The sequence below is a fragment of the Rhamphochromis sp. 'chilingali' genome (assembly GCF_963969265.1).
Source record: "Rhamphochromis sp. 'chilingali' genome assembly, chromosome: 16".
Classification (NCBI taxonomy): domain Eukaryota; kingdom Metazoa; phylum Chordata; class Actinopteri; order Cichliformes; family Cichlidae; genus Rhamphochromis; species Rhamphochromis sp. 'chilingali'.
The window spans coordinates 34,588,379-34,603,802 of record NC_137943.1 but is presented as its reverse complement, the minus strand read 5'-3'; the positions used below and the strand labels follow the sequence as shown (position 1 = coordinate 34,603,802).

The following is a 15,424-nucleotide window of genomic DNA, read 5'->3' as shown; positions in this document are numbered from 1 at the left end:
GATAAATTGAAGGAAGAATAACAAGTTTTGATTTTCCACGCTCAGCGGGAATGTTGTCTTTTCCATAAACTGGGAAACTCTGTAGCCCGGATCATTAGAGGAGCTCTGTCTGCTTCCTTTGATAACAGATTCATAATATTTTACCTTTTCTGCCACAAAATGTTCTGCTAATCAGCCGCAAAGCTGAAATATGACTTTCTTATTTCTTTAGGAGCACCAACTTTCAACGATGCAGATTTCTGTGTCTGAATAAAACCAGAGAAAGATTTAAACTGGACTTTCACAGACGACACATTCATTGTGCAAGCAGTGATTAAATATTTGAAGCTGTGAGTGAGTGTGCTGCTTGTTCTTGTATTCATCAGGTCCCCAAACTGATCTATGAATTATATGAAGCTTTAAAAACACAACGTTGAGGACCCATCGTGTTTAAATGATGCATTAAGACCTTAAATATAAAAAACTGCTCAGCAGTATGAAGAGAGTCTTTGGATTTTAGACAAAACACTGAATCTGAAAACACGACTTTGAGCTTAAGCTCTCACTTCTTATTGTGCAGTTTTCCACCGCCTCACTGGAAGATCCTGAATCAGGAATTTATCCAACTTTTTACTCTTTTTCTGCACTTTTTACATTTTCAAACCAAAGAACTTGAAATTGTAGAAGTGCACTTACCTGGACATTGGTCCAAATAAATTTACTAACAGACTAACTTACAAAATTAAACTTATTGGCAATGATTTTTCCCACGGACCTTAAACACAACCTCTAAAGAGGAAATTTATTAGAATACAGATCAGCTTCTCAGACCTTAATATGCTTTATTTTAATGTTAAGACTTTAAATTCATGCAGAAACCCTTATTTATGTGACACATTATGTTATTCTTCTAACTTTCAATTATCAGAACTGCTTCTGTTTGCATGTTTGCAGTATAGACAAAAAGATGAGAGAAATCCAAAAGAAATAAACCACATTTTAGTCTTTTGGAACCGCCAGTTTATTTTAGTACCAAACCTTAACTTTTATGTAATATGAATTATATGGATGTAATGAGTGTAAAATGTCCAATAAACTGTGCTGGACCCACCTCCTCGCTGTTGTGACCCTAAAGTAAAAGCAGACCTCAGGTTTACCTGCACTGCTTCCTCTTCCTCACAGGAGAGCAAAGCACAAATAAAAAGGGGCAGAGATACAAAGTACAACTCACAAAATAAAAGTCCGGTTTATTGTCAAACAACAAACTTTGCACATACATCAAAACAGGCCGTCATAAAACAAAAAGTCGCCGACAAAAACAAAACCAAAAGAAAAAAAACCAAAAGAAAGGAAAAAGAAAAGAGGCTCTTTTCTTTGGCCTTACCCTCCCATACAAACAAACTAGTTATGGTACAGCTAAAGTACATACATTAAATTTACTGGAATGCTCTGAGTTCAACGGCTTAAGAGGTTGTCTTTCATGTTTTTATTCATTTTATTTTTTTACACGTTTTTCTAAGATCTGTTGAGATATCGTAACATGGTCAACCAAGTAAAATCTTTCGTTAGAGAAGCACCGATTTGGTCTGACGGGATCGCTGCCGAGAGAGAAACTGCCCCCCTCCCCTCTCCTAACAATATGTACAAAAATATAAAATGTAAATAAAAATACAAACAAATTCTCCTTTTGTGTTGTTGCTGAAGAGAAGCCGGATTTCTGCGTCGTCGATGCGGTGGCGGGTTCCTCTAGAAAATTTGTCTCGCAGCGTCGAGGGGAGCTCGGGTGGGTGTGGGCGTGGCGGGTGTTTGTTGAACTCTACTTGCTAATGACCATGTTGGATTTTTTTTATTATTATTAATTTTTCCTTTAAATCAGTCCTCCAGCCCCTCCACCTGCGACATAGAAAAATGGTCAGAGGTGAAGAATCAGGAAGTGGTTCAGCAGGATGGCGCGGGGGAAACGCATCAATCGTCATCATCGGTTTTCTGCTTCTTGGTTTCGACGTCGTCCTGAAAGAAGAGAAGACGGTGGCGGGTTAGACCGGCGCCTGCTGGGTGTCACGGCGACGCTCGATTTAAGGGCGTTTAAGCGCCGCTGCCTCACCTCGTCGTCGTCCTCGTCATCCTCAGCTGCCCGTTTTGTGCCACCCTCAATCTCGTCGTCGTCCTCCTCCTCATCTTCCTCATCACCTACAGGACAGAAGTTGAAAGGTGAGAAAGACTAACAAGAGTTCTTTATTTTTTTTTAAAAAGGCAAATAAGCCTTCAAGCTACCTTCTCCATCATCTTCCTCTTCTTCCTCGTCCACCTCCTCGTCCTCCTCGTCATCTACCTCGGGCTCACCGTTCTCCTCATTCTCCTGGAAAATACAAAAATGGTTAAAAATGTCCGACTCTGTGCAGAGAGCTGCTGCGGCGGCGGCGATGGCGCTCACCTTCCCATTGGTGGCGGCGTCTTTGCCGTTCTCCTTCTCCTCCACCAGCTTCTTCTCTTTCAGGTCCTGGAAACAAACAGAAGCAAACATCAGAAACTGAACCTGCTCATCTGCCCAGCAAAACGCGCTGCTGGGTTTAGACTCCGCCCACCGCTACCTGCCCTTCTACCTACTGGCCTACTTAGCAGCGTCCCAGTGCTTGCTGGGAGCTGCACGTTTTTCTGCCTTCCTATTTAAACACCATATTGGTCTCCGCAGATCCTCCCCCCACCTCTTCCCTCTCCTCCCACTCCATCCCCTCTAATGTGTTGTAATCTGATACTTTGATGTGGCCCGCGGGGCATTCTGGGTATTGTAGTCTTCTATGGGCCGCTGTCGCCGCCATATGTCACGAGACACGCCCGGGAGAGGCACTGCAATACCCAGGATGCACCCCGTTTAAAATAACACAGGAGGGCGCAGGAGCAGGGAGGGAGCAGGAGGAGGGGTCGGTGATGGAGGAGGAGGAGGCGGCGGAGAGAGCGCGATGCACGCTGCTGCTACTGCTCGTTGTAACGGAGGCAGGAAAGGACAATAGAAGACGACACATGGCAGGCGAGCGAAGACACGGCACCTTCCGCCTCCGTGCTCGAGCTCAGCGCGCACTAACGCCGCTTCTCTTCCTCGTTTTGTTCCCTCATAGCCTATTATCCCCGCCACACGCGCGCCTCACGCATCCACACGTAGGCTGTTATTGATTAATTGCTCTCCATAATCTTATTGGTTGAAATCCATTAAGCTGTTAAGCGGCAGGAGGAGAGCAGCCTGGCCGCGCGCTGCGCGTAAAAACGCGCCTGTGCGTAAAAACGCTCCACAACTAAAAATAGTGAACAGGCTCCCCGGATTACCCGCGCTAATGCCTGTCCAACTTTTCCCCTCTACACCTTCACCACCTCCTCCAAATGGACATTTGTTACAATCGCTCAGAATTATCGGGCTCGCTGCTGCTCTGATTCCCGGGATGATCGCGGTCCGCGGAGCCACAACTCCCCCCGCGGGGGCGATTAAACTTTTACCCGATCTGATCCAAAGTCCACGCGCACAAAAACTCGCGTTTTCACAACAAAAGCAGCTCAAACGTTTAAACGGAGGAAAAACCCGCAGAAAGAGGGGAAAACCAGCAACGTCACATCACACCTCCACAGCCCGGCCGCTCGCTCGCACACACACACACACACACACACACACACACACACACACACACACACACACACAGAAAGAAGTGGCTGCATTACAAAAAAAGAAAGAAAAGTTTCCCCTGAGACCGAAGCGCGCCCTGCAAACAAGCCCCGAAAACACCAAAGCAAAGCGGAAGCCCCGCGCTCACAGCCGCTCACGCGCTCCGGGAGCGGAGACCGGAGCAGCTGAGGCTGGAGCAGCGGCGGCCGCCGACCTTCCGGAGTCGGTAAACAAACGGGGTCAGACGGTGCAGGCAGATCGGTGGCGTTAACAAACGGGCTCACGGAAATAAGAAATAAAAAAGGCGGGAGGAAAAGTGCAGAACCGAAAGTTCAGCGGAGGACTACGCACCGCCTGACGCGCTGTCCTCCATTCAAACGGAGCAAACCCCGGGCTGGAGGTCCGCGTCCACGCATCCACCGGCCGCTCACTCCGTCACCGCTCCCGGTAATGCGACCCGACCGAGTCCCTGCACCGGGAACGGAACCTCCCCTCGATCTATACGCGTTAAGAGCCCGAGATGCGGGATAGATGTGCGCGGCGCCCCGGCGCTCACAACGAGCCCGAAAACCCCGCGGGGAGCGAGCCGGGGGACCGGAGCTGCTCGGTGTCCGGGTCCCGCTTGGATGTGCGCGTGGAGCACCGAGCTGCTGGCAGAAACAAAGACCCGCGCAGACCGGGACGCTCCGGACAATGAGCCGCGGCGCTTTAACGCTGCCCGTGATGCGGTGCCGAGACCCCCCACTTCCCTCTACACACAGAGTTCAGGGGGAAAGACGCGAACACCGACTTTTCTTCTCCACCTCAGACTCCACAGAGTCCGAGCGAGCGCGAAGCGACGACGGAGAGGTTTTAAATGTAGGTTAGAGCCTGGAGAGCTTTATTCTTGTAAGGGGGCTCCGCGGAGACACGGCCCCGCGAATGGAGGTGTGCGGCGGCTTACCTTGGCAGAGATATCCGAGCCGGAGTCGACCTGTGTGTCTGCCATTGTTTAGTAGAATAAAATAAAGGACGGCTGAAATGAAAGGTTGAATAAAGTAAATCCCCTCGTCTCGGTTAGCGGATCAATCAGTATTATATTGTGCCAGTGGCCAATGCTTCTGACGGCCGAGCCTTTAATATAGGCTTGTGGGCGGGGTCTTCATGAGGTCGGTGGTCTCTGATTGGCCAGAGGCTCGGCAGAGGTGTTCTCCTAGCGCGTAGAGTAACAATGGATAGGATTTCTTAACCCAAAGGCCACGCCCCCTCCTATTCTATCGCTGCAACCGTCCCTTTCTCCCCTAAAACAATAATCAGAGTCGATAAAAGCCCACAAAACGGACCGGAGCCGGAACCGTGGCAGATCCACAGCACCGTGAGCGCAAGAAAATCGAGTTTCCGTCGAGTTACGCAGTAAATATGTCGAATCGAGAGCGCTTCGGTTGACGTAGTGTCACTTTGATTGATTGATGTGCGTCTGGACGAGTCAAGCGGCGACTTCAGACGGTTTCTCCCGCCCACCGCCGCGACGGGGGAATAGAGGCGAAGTGTTTGGGAGGGAAACGTGGACGACACGGATGTTATTACGGATTAAATCGGGCTTTTCTCCCCAAAAGTTAGTGTCACATCTCAAGCTCCATGTGAACAACATCAGTCAGATACAAGGCGCTCAGAGTGTAAATGTGGAGCGGCGCCGCCATGTCACATCGCAGCTCTTCGTCGCCCCGCCCCTTCCCGACGTCCATGTTTGAAACTCATCCCTGTATGTGCGCACTTGACACTCTTGAGGGCTTTTTTTTTTTTTTTTTTACATAACAGCCCATAAATTCGTGCGCCAAGGTCGAGACACAAATAAACACAGTGCCCGTCGAACAACACACACACACAGCCGGCTCTGACGCCGTGATTCGGGCTGTTCGGGCTCAGTGAGCGGGTGCAGTGAACAGTGCTGGTGGCTCATTTCCTCCGCCTCCATTGTTAGGACCCACAGAGAAATGCCCCGCCGTGGAGGAGGGAAAAAAAGCAGTGCGACATAAAAGACATGCGATGAGAGAAGTGCGGAAAATAATTATAATGTGCTCATGAACTGACGCGCATTCTTATGAAACACAAGGGCAAACACGTATTTTCCTTACCGACTTTTGTACACATGGCTTTTACAAGCTGAACTGAGAAGGACAAAGCGGCACGCAAAAAAGGGTAGCCGCCATTGCTCAGTGTTGATGGGGGATGGGAGCAAAGTGTGCTCCGGTAACAGGCAGCCCACATTCACATTCTACTCTGATGACGCACTTGGCCGCAGAGGACGGCTCGGATTGGTCGGTTAAGTGGAATAAACACGGCTTTGGCGCACGGCAGGCGCTGATTGGTTACCGCCGACGTCCGTCAATTCGAAACTAGGCTCAGTCGGCTGGCGGTAAAGAGCGGGCCCGGATGCTGGATCCGGACTGTGCTTCCATCAGTGTAGAGTTTCAGTTCTGTCTTTGACATGTTTGATTTCCCAGTTGTTGCCTTTTAGTTTTAGCGCCACGATCTCTGAGAGACACTCATTATGCTTAATTGTTTGGAAAAGCCGGGCTCTTCATGTTTCATTAGGCTGTATTATAAAATATTTAAACAGGTATCAGAGAGAGCAGATGGAGGCGGTGATCCTTCAACAGAACCAAACTCTGTCTCCCTGCTGCATCCATCTAACCACGTTTTGAGTGTGTGGAAAATATGAATTTGCTGACATGCACCTGCAGCGCGTCGACCTGTTTATGTGTTGATTTTGAACTTGTGCATTAAAGCCCAACTTTTATACTGTGCATTACATTCATATACTGAGTAAAGATGATGGATGTAGCTAATGTGATGAGCCATCCCTTACTGAATCGTCCAGAAGCGTCTTGGTGTTGAAACCAGACGAGAAACTTGATACTGCCAGGAGTTTTAAGTCACATGCTCGTACCCCGAGTCATTGTCATTTTTGACTCTAACAGAGATCGTTATTTAAAAAGGAACACTATAAGGTATTGATTGCGACCATAGAGCCACCAGGAAAGTCTTTAATGAGGTTATAGATTGGGAGAGCCAAAGGTCAATGTGTCAAAGACAACTAAACCATCCAGAGGAGTCGCCCCCTGTTGGCCATTATATAAGAAAAAAGTACTTTTCAGAACCCGAAGCTATGTCCGAATTTTAACCTTGCAGGTAAATGTCTGTATTTTCGGGCTTAGGCTGCATTAAATCTGGTTTCCATGGTAACACCAGATGTAAAACACAACAGCAAAGTAAAAAAGTTCCCAAGAAAAGTTCCTGATGATTCTGAAGACACAGATCATTCGCAGGAACTATTACAGTTTAAAACAAGTGAAAAAAATCATCCTATGTGTCGAATCGAGAGCGCCGTGTGACCTCAGTAAACGCTATCATCAACAGCTTGTGGTCTCACTCGTGTGTTTCAACTCTAATCAAAGTCCATTAGTTCCCAGAAGGACAGTAAAGCTGGGTGTGATCGACAAGTCGCTAGCGTATAAGCATCCAGTATCCCTCTGATGTGACATCTTCTTAAGATAAGATGATGATGGTCAGTGGGCTCAGCTTCAGTCTTTACAAACTAACAGGTGACATCACGATGGCTACGTCCATCATTTATTCATCATGTGACTTCAGCATCCTACTGTAGAGTCAAAACCATCAGCCGTGTTAGCACAGAAACTAGCAGAGATGACGTATTTCCATCAGGTTTGAACTTCTTTTAAAGATGTCCTCTTTTTCTTAAAACATGAACTACACCCCAATAAAACATTGACTATTAAAATCATAAAACCAGGCTCGGTTTCCAGAAAAGAAGAAACTTTGTAAATGTAGAGTTGACAAATCAAACATGCACGTGGCTTGTAGATGTGCATTACTGCCTGCATCAGGCTCACCAACTGCAGACAAGACTGATGATGTCTTCTAAACATCTGTGTTTCCGGTGTGTTCGACACATTGGAAACTGAAAGAAGCCCGAAATGTTTTTGTGGGAGCCAAGTTAAGATGGGGCAGCAGGGTAGAACAGAGCCACACGGTTTTCCTACCGTAGTATGTTATTTTGTTGAGGACAAGTTAAACCTGACCACTCCTGTAAGATGCAAAACCGTGGAATAAATTTTTTGTTACATCTTTTCACATCGGAGTCCCGTGGAGTTCTTTTTCCTCTTCAAACTGACGTACGCGAGTGAATCACGGGAAAACTGGTCTCACGGCTTAAACAGTTTTCTTAAAATAAACAAAGTAACACAATTAATCAATTATAAGCAGAAAAGAGTAACAGAGTTGGTCAGTCAGATTCAGTACTGATTTGGTGCACCAGAACCCGTCCGTCGGTCCAACTCTGGGTACAGAACAAATCTATGAGCCAAGGTTGGATTAACGGCCGTGCAGAGCGGTCAGCTGCCTCTGGCCTCCAAAGCTCTGAGTTTGCGGCGTGTCAATTGGTTGTAGATAACTTGATTAACCACAGATCTGAATTTGAATCACAGAAGATCAATATCAGCTGAGACAGGTACTTAATGTTCAGGAGAAGCAGAAGAAAGACTGCTGTTAGTTTAGTTTAATTCAGTGATAAATAAATGGTAAATAGCCTGTATTTGTATACTTAGGCTTTACTTAGTCCAATAACACACTTTGGTTCTCAGGTTGGTCGGACCATGCTGGGTGTCAGCTGGTCCTCCTTTGCCATAACACAGCTGAGCATGCCGCCGCTCACAGTTGGTAAGGTTCAGGGATTTGATGCCAGAATAGCTCCACGCTAACACTGGAGTTCAGTGTAAATTTTAGATTTCAGAAATGAAAACTACACGAAGCACACGCAGTCTCACTTTATTCACTGAAGCAGCCGCTGCTACATGATTATCGTCACCCCGCAGCAGCGAGTGCAGTCACATAAACTGGTCACTGATGCAAATCAGCAGCGGACGCAGACAATAACTCAGCCTGTTCACGGACAGCTGCGTCTTCTGATACACTCCCAGTGTGTGTGTTGGGAAACCGCTTCAGGCTGTAACAATTATCATATGAAAAATGTCCAGTTATACGTTTAAAAACATTTCAGACGCGACTTTAAATTCAAACGCAGAGACAGAAACTTTAGTTTAGAGTGCAGATCATCTTTACTGAGCTCTAAAAAGAAAACAATCCAGTCATTGCTACAGTATTAAACTGCGGGTCATACCAACTGGGAATATGTCGACTTGTTATATAGAATTTATGTGAAGGTTTCTTTTATATTGGGGATATTTTCATATTACTAACATAAAATAATCTTGTTTCCATGAAGTTATCGAGTCCCAGAACCTGCAGTTCCTTTAACGGCCACTCGAGGCTCCAGCAGTGAGTCCGTCCCCATAGTTAAAACATCCAAATGTGCAGCTGGAATAAACATGTTTACAGCCTGGTACAAAAACTGTTTTGGTCTCTATAGTAAATGTAAACTTTTAAAACAACTGTACGGAGTTTATTTTTTATATAACTCTTCTGTTTAAACTGTGTTAAGACTTAAAGCTAAATGTAGCATATTTAGCTGCTTTGCTTAATGGAACTACATTTAATTCCTGGGCTGCTTCCTCCACCAGCTGTCTCGGTCTTCATCTTGATAAACCGAGCAGATACTTGAAGTTTACACAGCTAAATATCTTGAAAGCTTACTTCGTGACCCATTGTTGGAAACTGGAATTGGCTGGACCGCGCTATGAATTCTGGGATATGGTGGGCCAAGAAGGACACACCCGACCCATCCTTCAAATTCGGGGAAAAGGAGGACTCAATTGTCGGCTGTATTCGGAGGAGTCCACGAATTTGGACAGCCTTCAGCTCATCGCTGTGACGTAATCGGTCAGGAGGATGCAGCTCAGGAATTTGGACACACCCTTAGTCTCTCTGATGCTTCAGCTCACGTTACTCTACAAGCTACAGTTAGCTTCTTCTGACACGCTCTATGATGTGGACTTTCACCGTTTATTTAACTTCATGTAGAATCATCAGCTAACGTAACGAGCAAGTGTTTGTAGTGTCAGCTGAGTTAGAGAATATGAGGCCTGAGGTGTAAACAGGATTATTTCAACTCAGATTTAATCAAATCTAACATTTTGATTAATAGCTGTTATTTTTGTCAGATTGCTTTATGCTTCTTAACATCTTGATGCTGTTTTTTGTAAAAAGCATTGCTGCTGAAGATGCGTTACAAATAAATTTGCCTTATGTTGCCTTTTAAAATAACATTTAAATCCATTTAAAATACCACGCAGACTCACTTATTAACCATCAATGCTTCATCCATACATCTGGGTATAAAGATGCTCAGTTTGCAGCTGAGCTCAATAACTCGCTCCTGAATATTTAACCACATCAGCTCAGTTTAAGTTCATCAGTTCGGGGTGTTTGAATTGGATTTTAAATATTTTCGGAGCTTCAGCTCTGACACTAATCCAGGTTTCAAGTTAATCCCAGTCAGCCTGTAAGGGGAGACGTTTGGTTTGTGGGTGAGTCGACGTTACTCAAACACACAAAGCTTCTGTTTGGTTTCTGGTTTTTCTTGCTGGCTCCTGCAGGCCAATGTTCAGGCTGTGTCATCGTGACTGGAGGGAGGAGAGATAAAGAAGGGCCACCGTGGCGGCGGCAAAGGGAAAGGTTTTCTGGTAGTTGTGTATCATTCATCCGGCGTGCAGCCGACATGTCTGAACCTGTCGCAGCGACGCAGTGAGGTGGACGCAGCAGAAGAAGTTCAGATGAATCTGAGAGTGCGAAGCTCACAGAGGCTTTTCTGACATTTCCAACATCCAGTTGTTGTTTCAGCTTCAGTGTAATCTGCACTGAGAGCAGTTTCTCTTAAACCTGCGGTTTTTGATCAGGTTAGTGTGAAGCTCTTTGTGTCCGCTCCTCCCCCACAGCGAGGACTCCTCTGACAGTTTGATTTTTATCTCGAACCTTGAATACTTTCAGTTTTTGGCTGATAAACCAGTTTTATACATTTTCTATTACACTTTATTTTTTTCTCTCAAAAAACTCTCAACTTCAAAGTTTAAAGAAAAAGGTTTATCTAAACGTTGGCACACTAAACTGATGTCCACCTTTCCTTGGTATTTATTTAATAGAGAGAATGCACTGCTATAAAATCTGATGGAAGCAGTTACTACACTGTGATTTTGAAGGTACAAGTTAATATTTGAGGTAAAGAAAAACGATCCTCTGCAGGATTTTGGTGTTGTGAGTTCATAAAGTCAAAAGGTCAAAAAGTCAAAGCAAGTAAAAAACAACAAAGTGACATCGTTTGACTTCCCAGGACGAGAACACACTGAGACTCCATGAAGACTTTTATTGGTGGATTTGAATCCATATCAGACAAATAATAAAGCAGTGCTGATGATGAAGAAGAAGAACATTTTCCACTCAGTCCATGTTCCTGTCCATTTTCAGAGGAACGCCACTTGACCTATAAATCATTCAAGCATACGAAAGTCTCCAAAGTCATGAACCGCTGCTGTCTCTGCCCATGACACACAACTCAGCAAAGAAACAGCCTGTAGCTGTATGAGCAGACACTCTGTTACCAGCAGCCTGTCACAGAAGCTTGTTATTTGTTCTCTTTAGTTTGTATCTGTGAAAAATATCAAAGACAACATTAAAAGTATTTTTGCACCAACCAGGTGATCTCCAAAGAGATCTGAGCACGTCACGCACCGGGTCCTTAATCTGAGGAACCCGAACAAGAGGAGAACATAAGAACTAAAGAAACGCTCCAGAGAAGATGGAAAAAATCCCAGACGCAGGACCTGAGGATGCACCAGCTCATCAGCTGATCCATCTACTGTTCACTGAAGCGTCTCAGAGGAAGGCTGTGTCAGTCATTCTGAGAGACGGCTGAAGTCTGATGGAGGGAGGAGTCTGAATCAGTGTCAGCAGGGAGGAGGTCAGGAGGTGGAACCAGCCCGGACAGGTCACCAGAGACAGACAGCCATCCACGCACGCACACGCACGCACGCACGCACGCACGCACGCACACACACACACACGCACGCACGCACGCACGCACACACACACACGCACACACACACACGCACGCACGCACGCACACACACACACACACACACACAGTTAAGAATCACTAATTACCTGAAACACACTGTAAAGCAAAGGTGTCTATATACTTCTGACCACCAGATGCCTGCAGTGTGTCTACTGTAGGCAGACAGAGCACAGCTGCATGTGTCTCCACTTGTTTGGCCCCCTAATGGTCAAATATCACATCAAGCATGTTTAACATTTAATGGGATGTAAAACGTTTGAGCCGCGCGCTCTGTGAAACATGTGGCAACAGGCAGCAGTGAGACATGGATGTGTTTAACCCGCGCTTTCTGGCACAAGAGGAAGTGCTCACAGCTCGTCTGACCGTGACTTCCTCTGAAGCAACACTGAGTCACGTTCGGCCTTTTTCAGCACGAGCTGAATGTAACGCGCAGGTTTGTGTTCAGCCGTGTTTAGTTAGCCCATAGACAGACTCCAGGTTGACTCGGCAGCACAATCCAGGACACACGGAGCTGAAAACAGTTCATTTACAAAAAGAGTGCTTTCCTGAAAAACGTCCAATCAGAACCTGGTTCATCCTCAACTGACGGCAGCGCTGCGTTTACAGCTATTTGTTTATGAAGCAAAGTAGTAAACCTTTAATACCTGTAGCACCTTTAGCCTTTATAAGCAACATATAAATATCTAATCATTACCTGATTAAAGGTTAAAGTTTGTGAAGCCGTAATTAGAAAATAATTATGCTTATCATTAATCAGAAAAAGATAGAAGAGCGTGGTTTGTCTGCAGAGCTGCCACTGAGCAAAGACCTCCGGTCTAATGTCCTCAGCACAGACGAGACCAAAGAGGAGACGTTTGTCTATAATGCTCAGCGCCTCAGAACGACTGCAGCACGCTGGTGAAGGAGCGAGCACTGGGTCATCTTACAGACACTGAGTTGACTCCTGCTTTACAGCCACTGTCGGGGAGTAATGGAGTACATGTACCACCGTTACGTATTTAAAATACAAAATATGAGTAACTGTATTCTGTTACAGTTACCGTTTCAAAAGGTGGTAATCAGAATACAGTTACTTTGCTGAAATAAATGGATTGCGGTCTTTTCCTGTTTCATATGTTGGGCTATGGCCTCTCTGTTTTTGGTAATTCCACGCAGGTGGAAACCCAAACAGACACGCATTAAGAGGCTCAAATGCCCGTGTCTCCCCTATTTGCGGCCCGCATAAGGACGTGAAGAAATGTTTTTTAAAATTAATATTCAAAACATGCTTTAATATGAAGGCAACAGGCAGAGTGTTACAGGCCTAAAGCATGTGCTGCAGGGAGAATGGACCCGTGATGTGTCTGTGAGCGAGGGAGGGAGAACAAGGAAAAGTAGGAGCTGTCACGGAGCAGAAACGGGAGCTGGAAGCATGTAAATATAATAATAACCACTGCAGCCAAACAGAGAGCCTGACGAGCCCAGTTGTAAGTAAGCTGTTAAGACTCGACTGTACACCGTGTTCGTGTTTTCCTCTGAAACAATAAGTTCTGTTGCAGCAGCCTTTCAACGCCTCTCTCTGTCTCTGCTAGCAAAGTTGACCCAGACAACAAAGTAAAGCTAGTTTTCAGCTACGAGCCGACATGAACCCGACGTATCAGCCAGAGGTCCCTTTACTACGGTTCGGAGCCGCGGACCTGTTTTATATGCGCGAGGAATAGTTTCTATACGAGATCGCTGCAAAAAGTGCAGCCTTACCTAATGTCCACCTACTGTTACTCATTTATATTAAGGTTTAAACATCTAGCTGGTGTTGGTGTGGAGAGTAACCTTCAGTAATAGTCATAAATCACAGCAATAGCACATTCATGTAGATGTAAAAAGCATGATAATATATTAAGTAATCCAAAGTATTCAGAATACGTTACACTCATTGAGTAATGTATACGTTACAAAATACATTTTGGGGCATGTAATCTGTAATCTGTAGTGGAATACATTTGAAAAGTAACCTTCCAACACCGTTTACAGCCAAGGCCGTTTAAAGCTTGGTAGAAACCAGCAGCAGATCTAAGAATGTCTAAAACAGGAATCAAGTGCAGACTGAAGCTGAGTGCTGTGCAGAAATGAACGCTGCAAACCTCGATGGCCTGAAGCTGCGCTGTGAAGACGACCAGAGCTCGTCCACAGCGACATGACGGCCACACAGAAACCTTCACTCCTGCTAACAGAGCTTCTACAAGCCATGAGGTGGACTCAGTGGTTCTCACACAACTTTCACTTTGTAAGCACTTTGGGACTTTTGTTGTCACACATCTCTAAATGAATGAACTCGTGCATTAGTTTTGGTTCCATTATGACAAATCAGTGTGTTCAGTTTAAGTTGTGCTTGTATAATTTTAGATGCAGATGATTTTCCTCGTGTCTTATGTATTTCTTGTGAACCTTGGGTACTTTCTTTTTCTTCTGACTGCTCATGAACTCTGTTTCCACTCTTGCTTTTATTGTGGATTTATTTTGGTTGAATAACTCGAGCTGCTCCTTTAATCGTTGCCATACCTGCACGTGTGCATGTGAGTGCTCGTTTTGAATTGTGAAACACGACAAATATAGAATCAGCACTGCCTGATCTGGCACAAGAGGAAGTGCTGAGGGCACGAACAGTGACAGGCCTATGAGGGTTATTAGGTCACGCTCCGTGAACAGCAACAGTTACCGCCTAATTCATACGAGCGACAGCCTGGATGGAATCTGATTCGCGCGCTGAAGCCAAAATAAAGTGAAACCTGAATGAATGAAAAGCAAACACAGAGTCAGTGTGAACGGGAGCAAATCTCCGCAGCAGGTTCAACATCTGGTGTTCAGCAGCCGAGCCGAGGCCGTCGCGGCGGCGCAGTAACGAACACGGAGTCCCAGTCACATGTTACTCTGAGTGCTTCTTCTAAATGTCTCACTGACACTGATAAAGGATGATTCTCTGCATCCGCTTGTCATCTTTAGTAACCAGCAGCCAATGAAAGCTTTCCCCTCGCTCTCCACAGGGTCACATGACTCTGCCATCCTTCTCGCTCGCCCACAGCTTGATTTCCCCGTTCACCATCGCCTCTTTCGCTCTCCCTCTCTCTCTGTCTCTCTCTTTATCGATTACCCCGACAAGGACATTATGCCTGACGTATGACATTACATGGAGCAGAGACAATGGAGGGCAGAGAGATAAGTGATTATCACCTCGAGGTGTTGGAGGCTCCCTTTGTGCAGAGCACATTGTGCAGTCTTTCTTTCTTTCACGTCTTTGCACAAACAATTTTTTAAAAAGGGGCAAAAATCAGTTCAGTGTGAGCGGTTGACCCTGTGTGCACGGCCTCATCTACACAAAGGATTTAATAACAATAACTAACCCTGCACACCGGACAGTTTGTTCTCATGTTTGTGAATCGGCATCATTTTAAACACGTTTCAGGTGGAACATGAAGATGAAACAACAGAGACCAAGAAAAAATCAAACAAATGTCAGAATAAAAGTGAAGCTGCAGAAACAGGGCTGCTGATGCTGTGAGAAGCTCAGTGCAAATACAACAAAAGTGATAGTGTTCGTCCCTTAATGAAGCGGTCTGGTGTGGATGTCACAGCTGAGTCTCTTTTGTCTAATGGGAACTTTGAAGTTTTGTGACATTTCAGCCTCTTGTTGTTGTTGTTGTTGGTTGTTTAATCCTGATTCCGCCTCTTTATTTTCTCCCTACATTATTTCCACGTGTGGTCGATACCTTTTAGCAATTTGAGGGAAT

The 15,424-nt window shown here is 45.6% G+C and overlaps 2 protein-coding genes across 2 annotated transcripts in view; both read right to left on the bottom strand.

Annotated features, from left to right (window-relative positions):
• Positions 1–15,424, bottom strand: part of LOC308412932 (cytolytic toxin-alpha-like) — a 141,413-nt gene that overhangs the window by 87,043 nt on the left and 38,946 nt on the right. The gene's annotated exons all lie outside the window — the stretch shown is intronic.
• LOC308383776 (uncharacterized protein) lies at positions 1,201–4,731 on the bottom strand. The gene is made up of 5 exons (XM_080861890.1): positions 4,575–4,731; positions 2,414–2,479; positions 2,254–2,338; positions 2,084–2,169; positions 1,201–1,989 (listed from the first exon to the last, which is right to left on the bottom strand). The coding sequence occupies exons 1-5, from the start codon at positions 4,617–4,619 to the stop codon at positions 1,945–1,947; spliced, it is 327 nt and encodes a 108-aa protein (XP_080718016.1). The 5' UTR covers positions 4,620–4,731; the 3' UTR covers positions 1,201–1,944.

Bases quoted from the DNA above. Each gene is read 5' to 3' on its own strand.
- LOC308383776 (XM_080861890.1), bottom strand. From the start codon at position 4,619: ATGGCAGACACACAGGTCGACTCCGGCTCGGATATCTCTGCCAAG. The intron at 2,339-2,413 runs GTGAGCGCCATC...TGTATTTTCCAG, and splicing joins ACGCCGCCACCAATGGGAAG to GAGAATGAGGAGAACGGTGA. The intron at 2,170-2,253 runs GTAGCTTGAAGG...TCTGTCCTGTAG, and splicing joins AGAGGAAGATGATGGAGAAG to GTGATGAGGAAGATGAGGAG.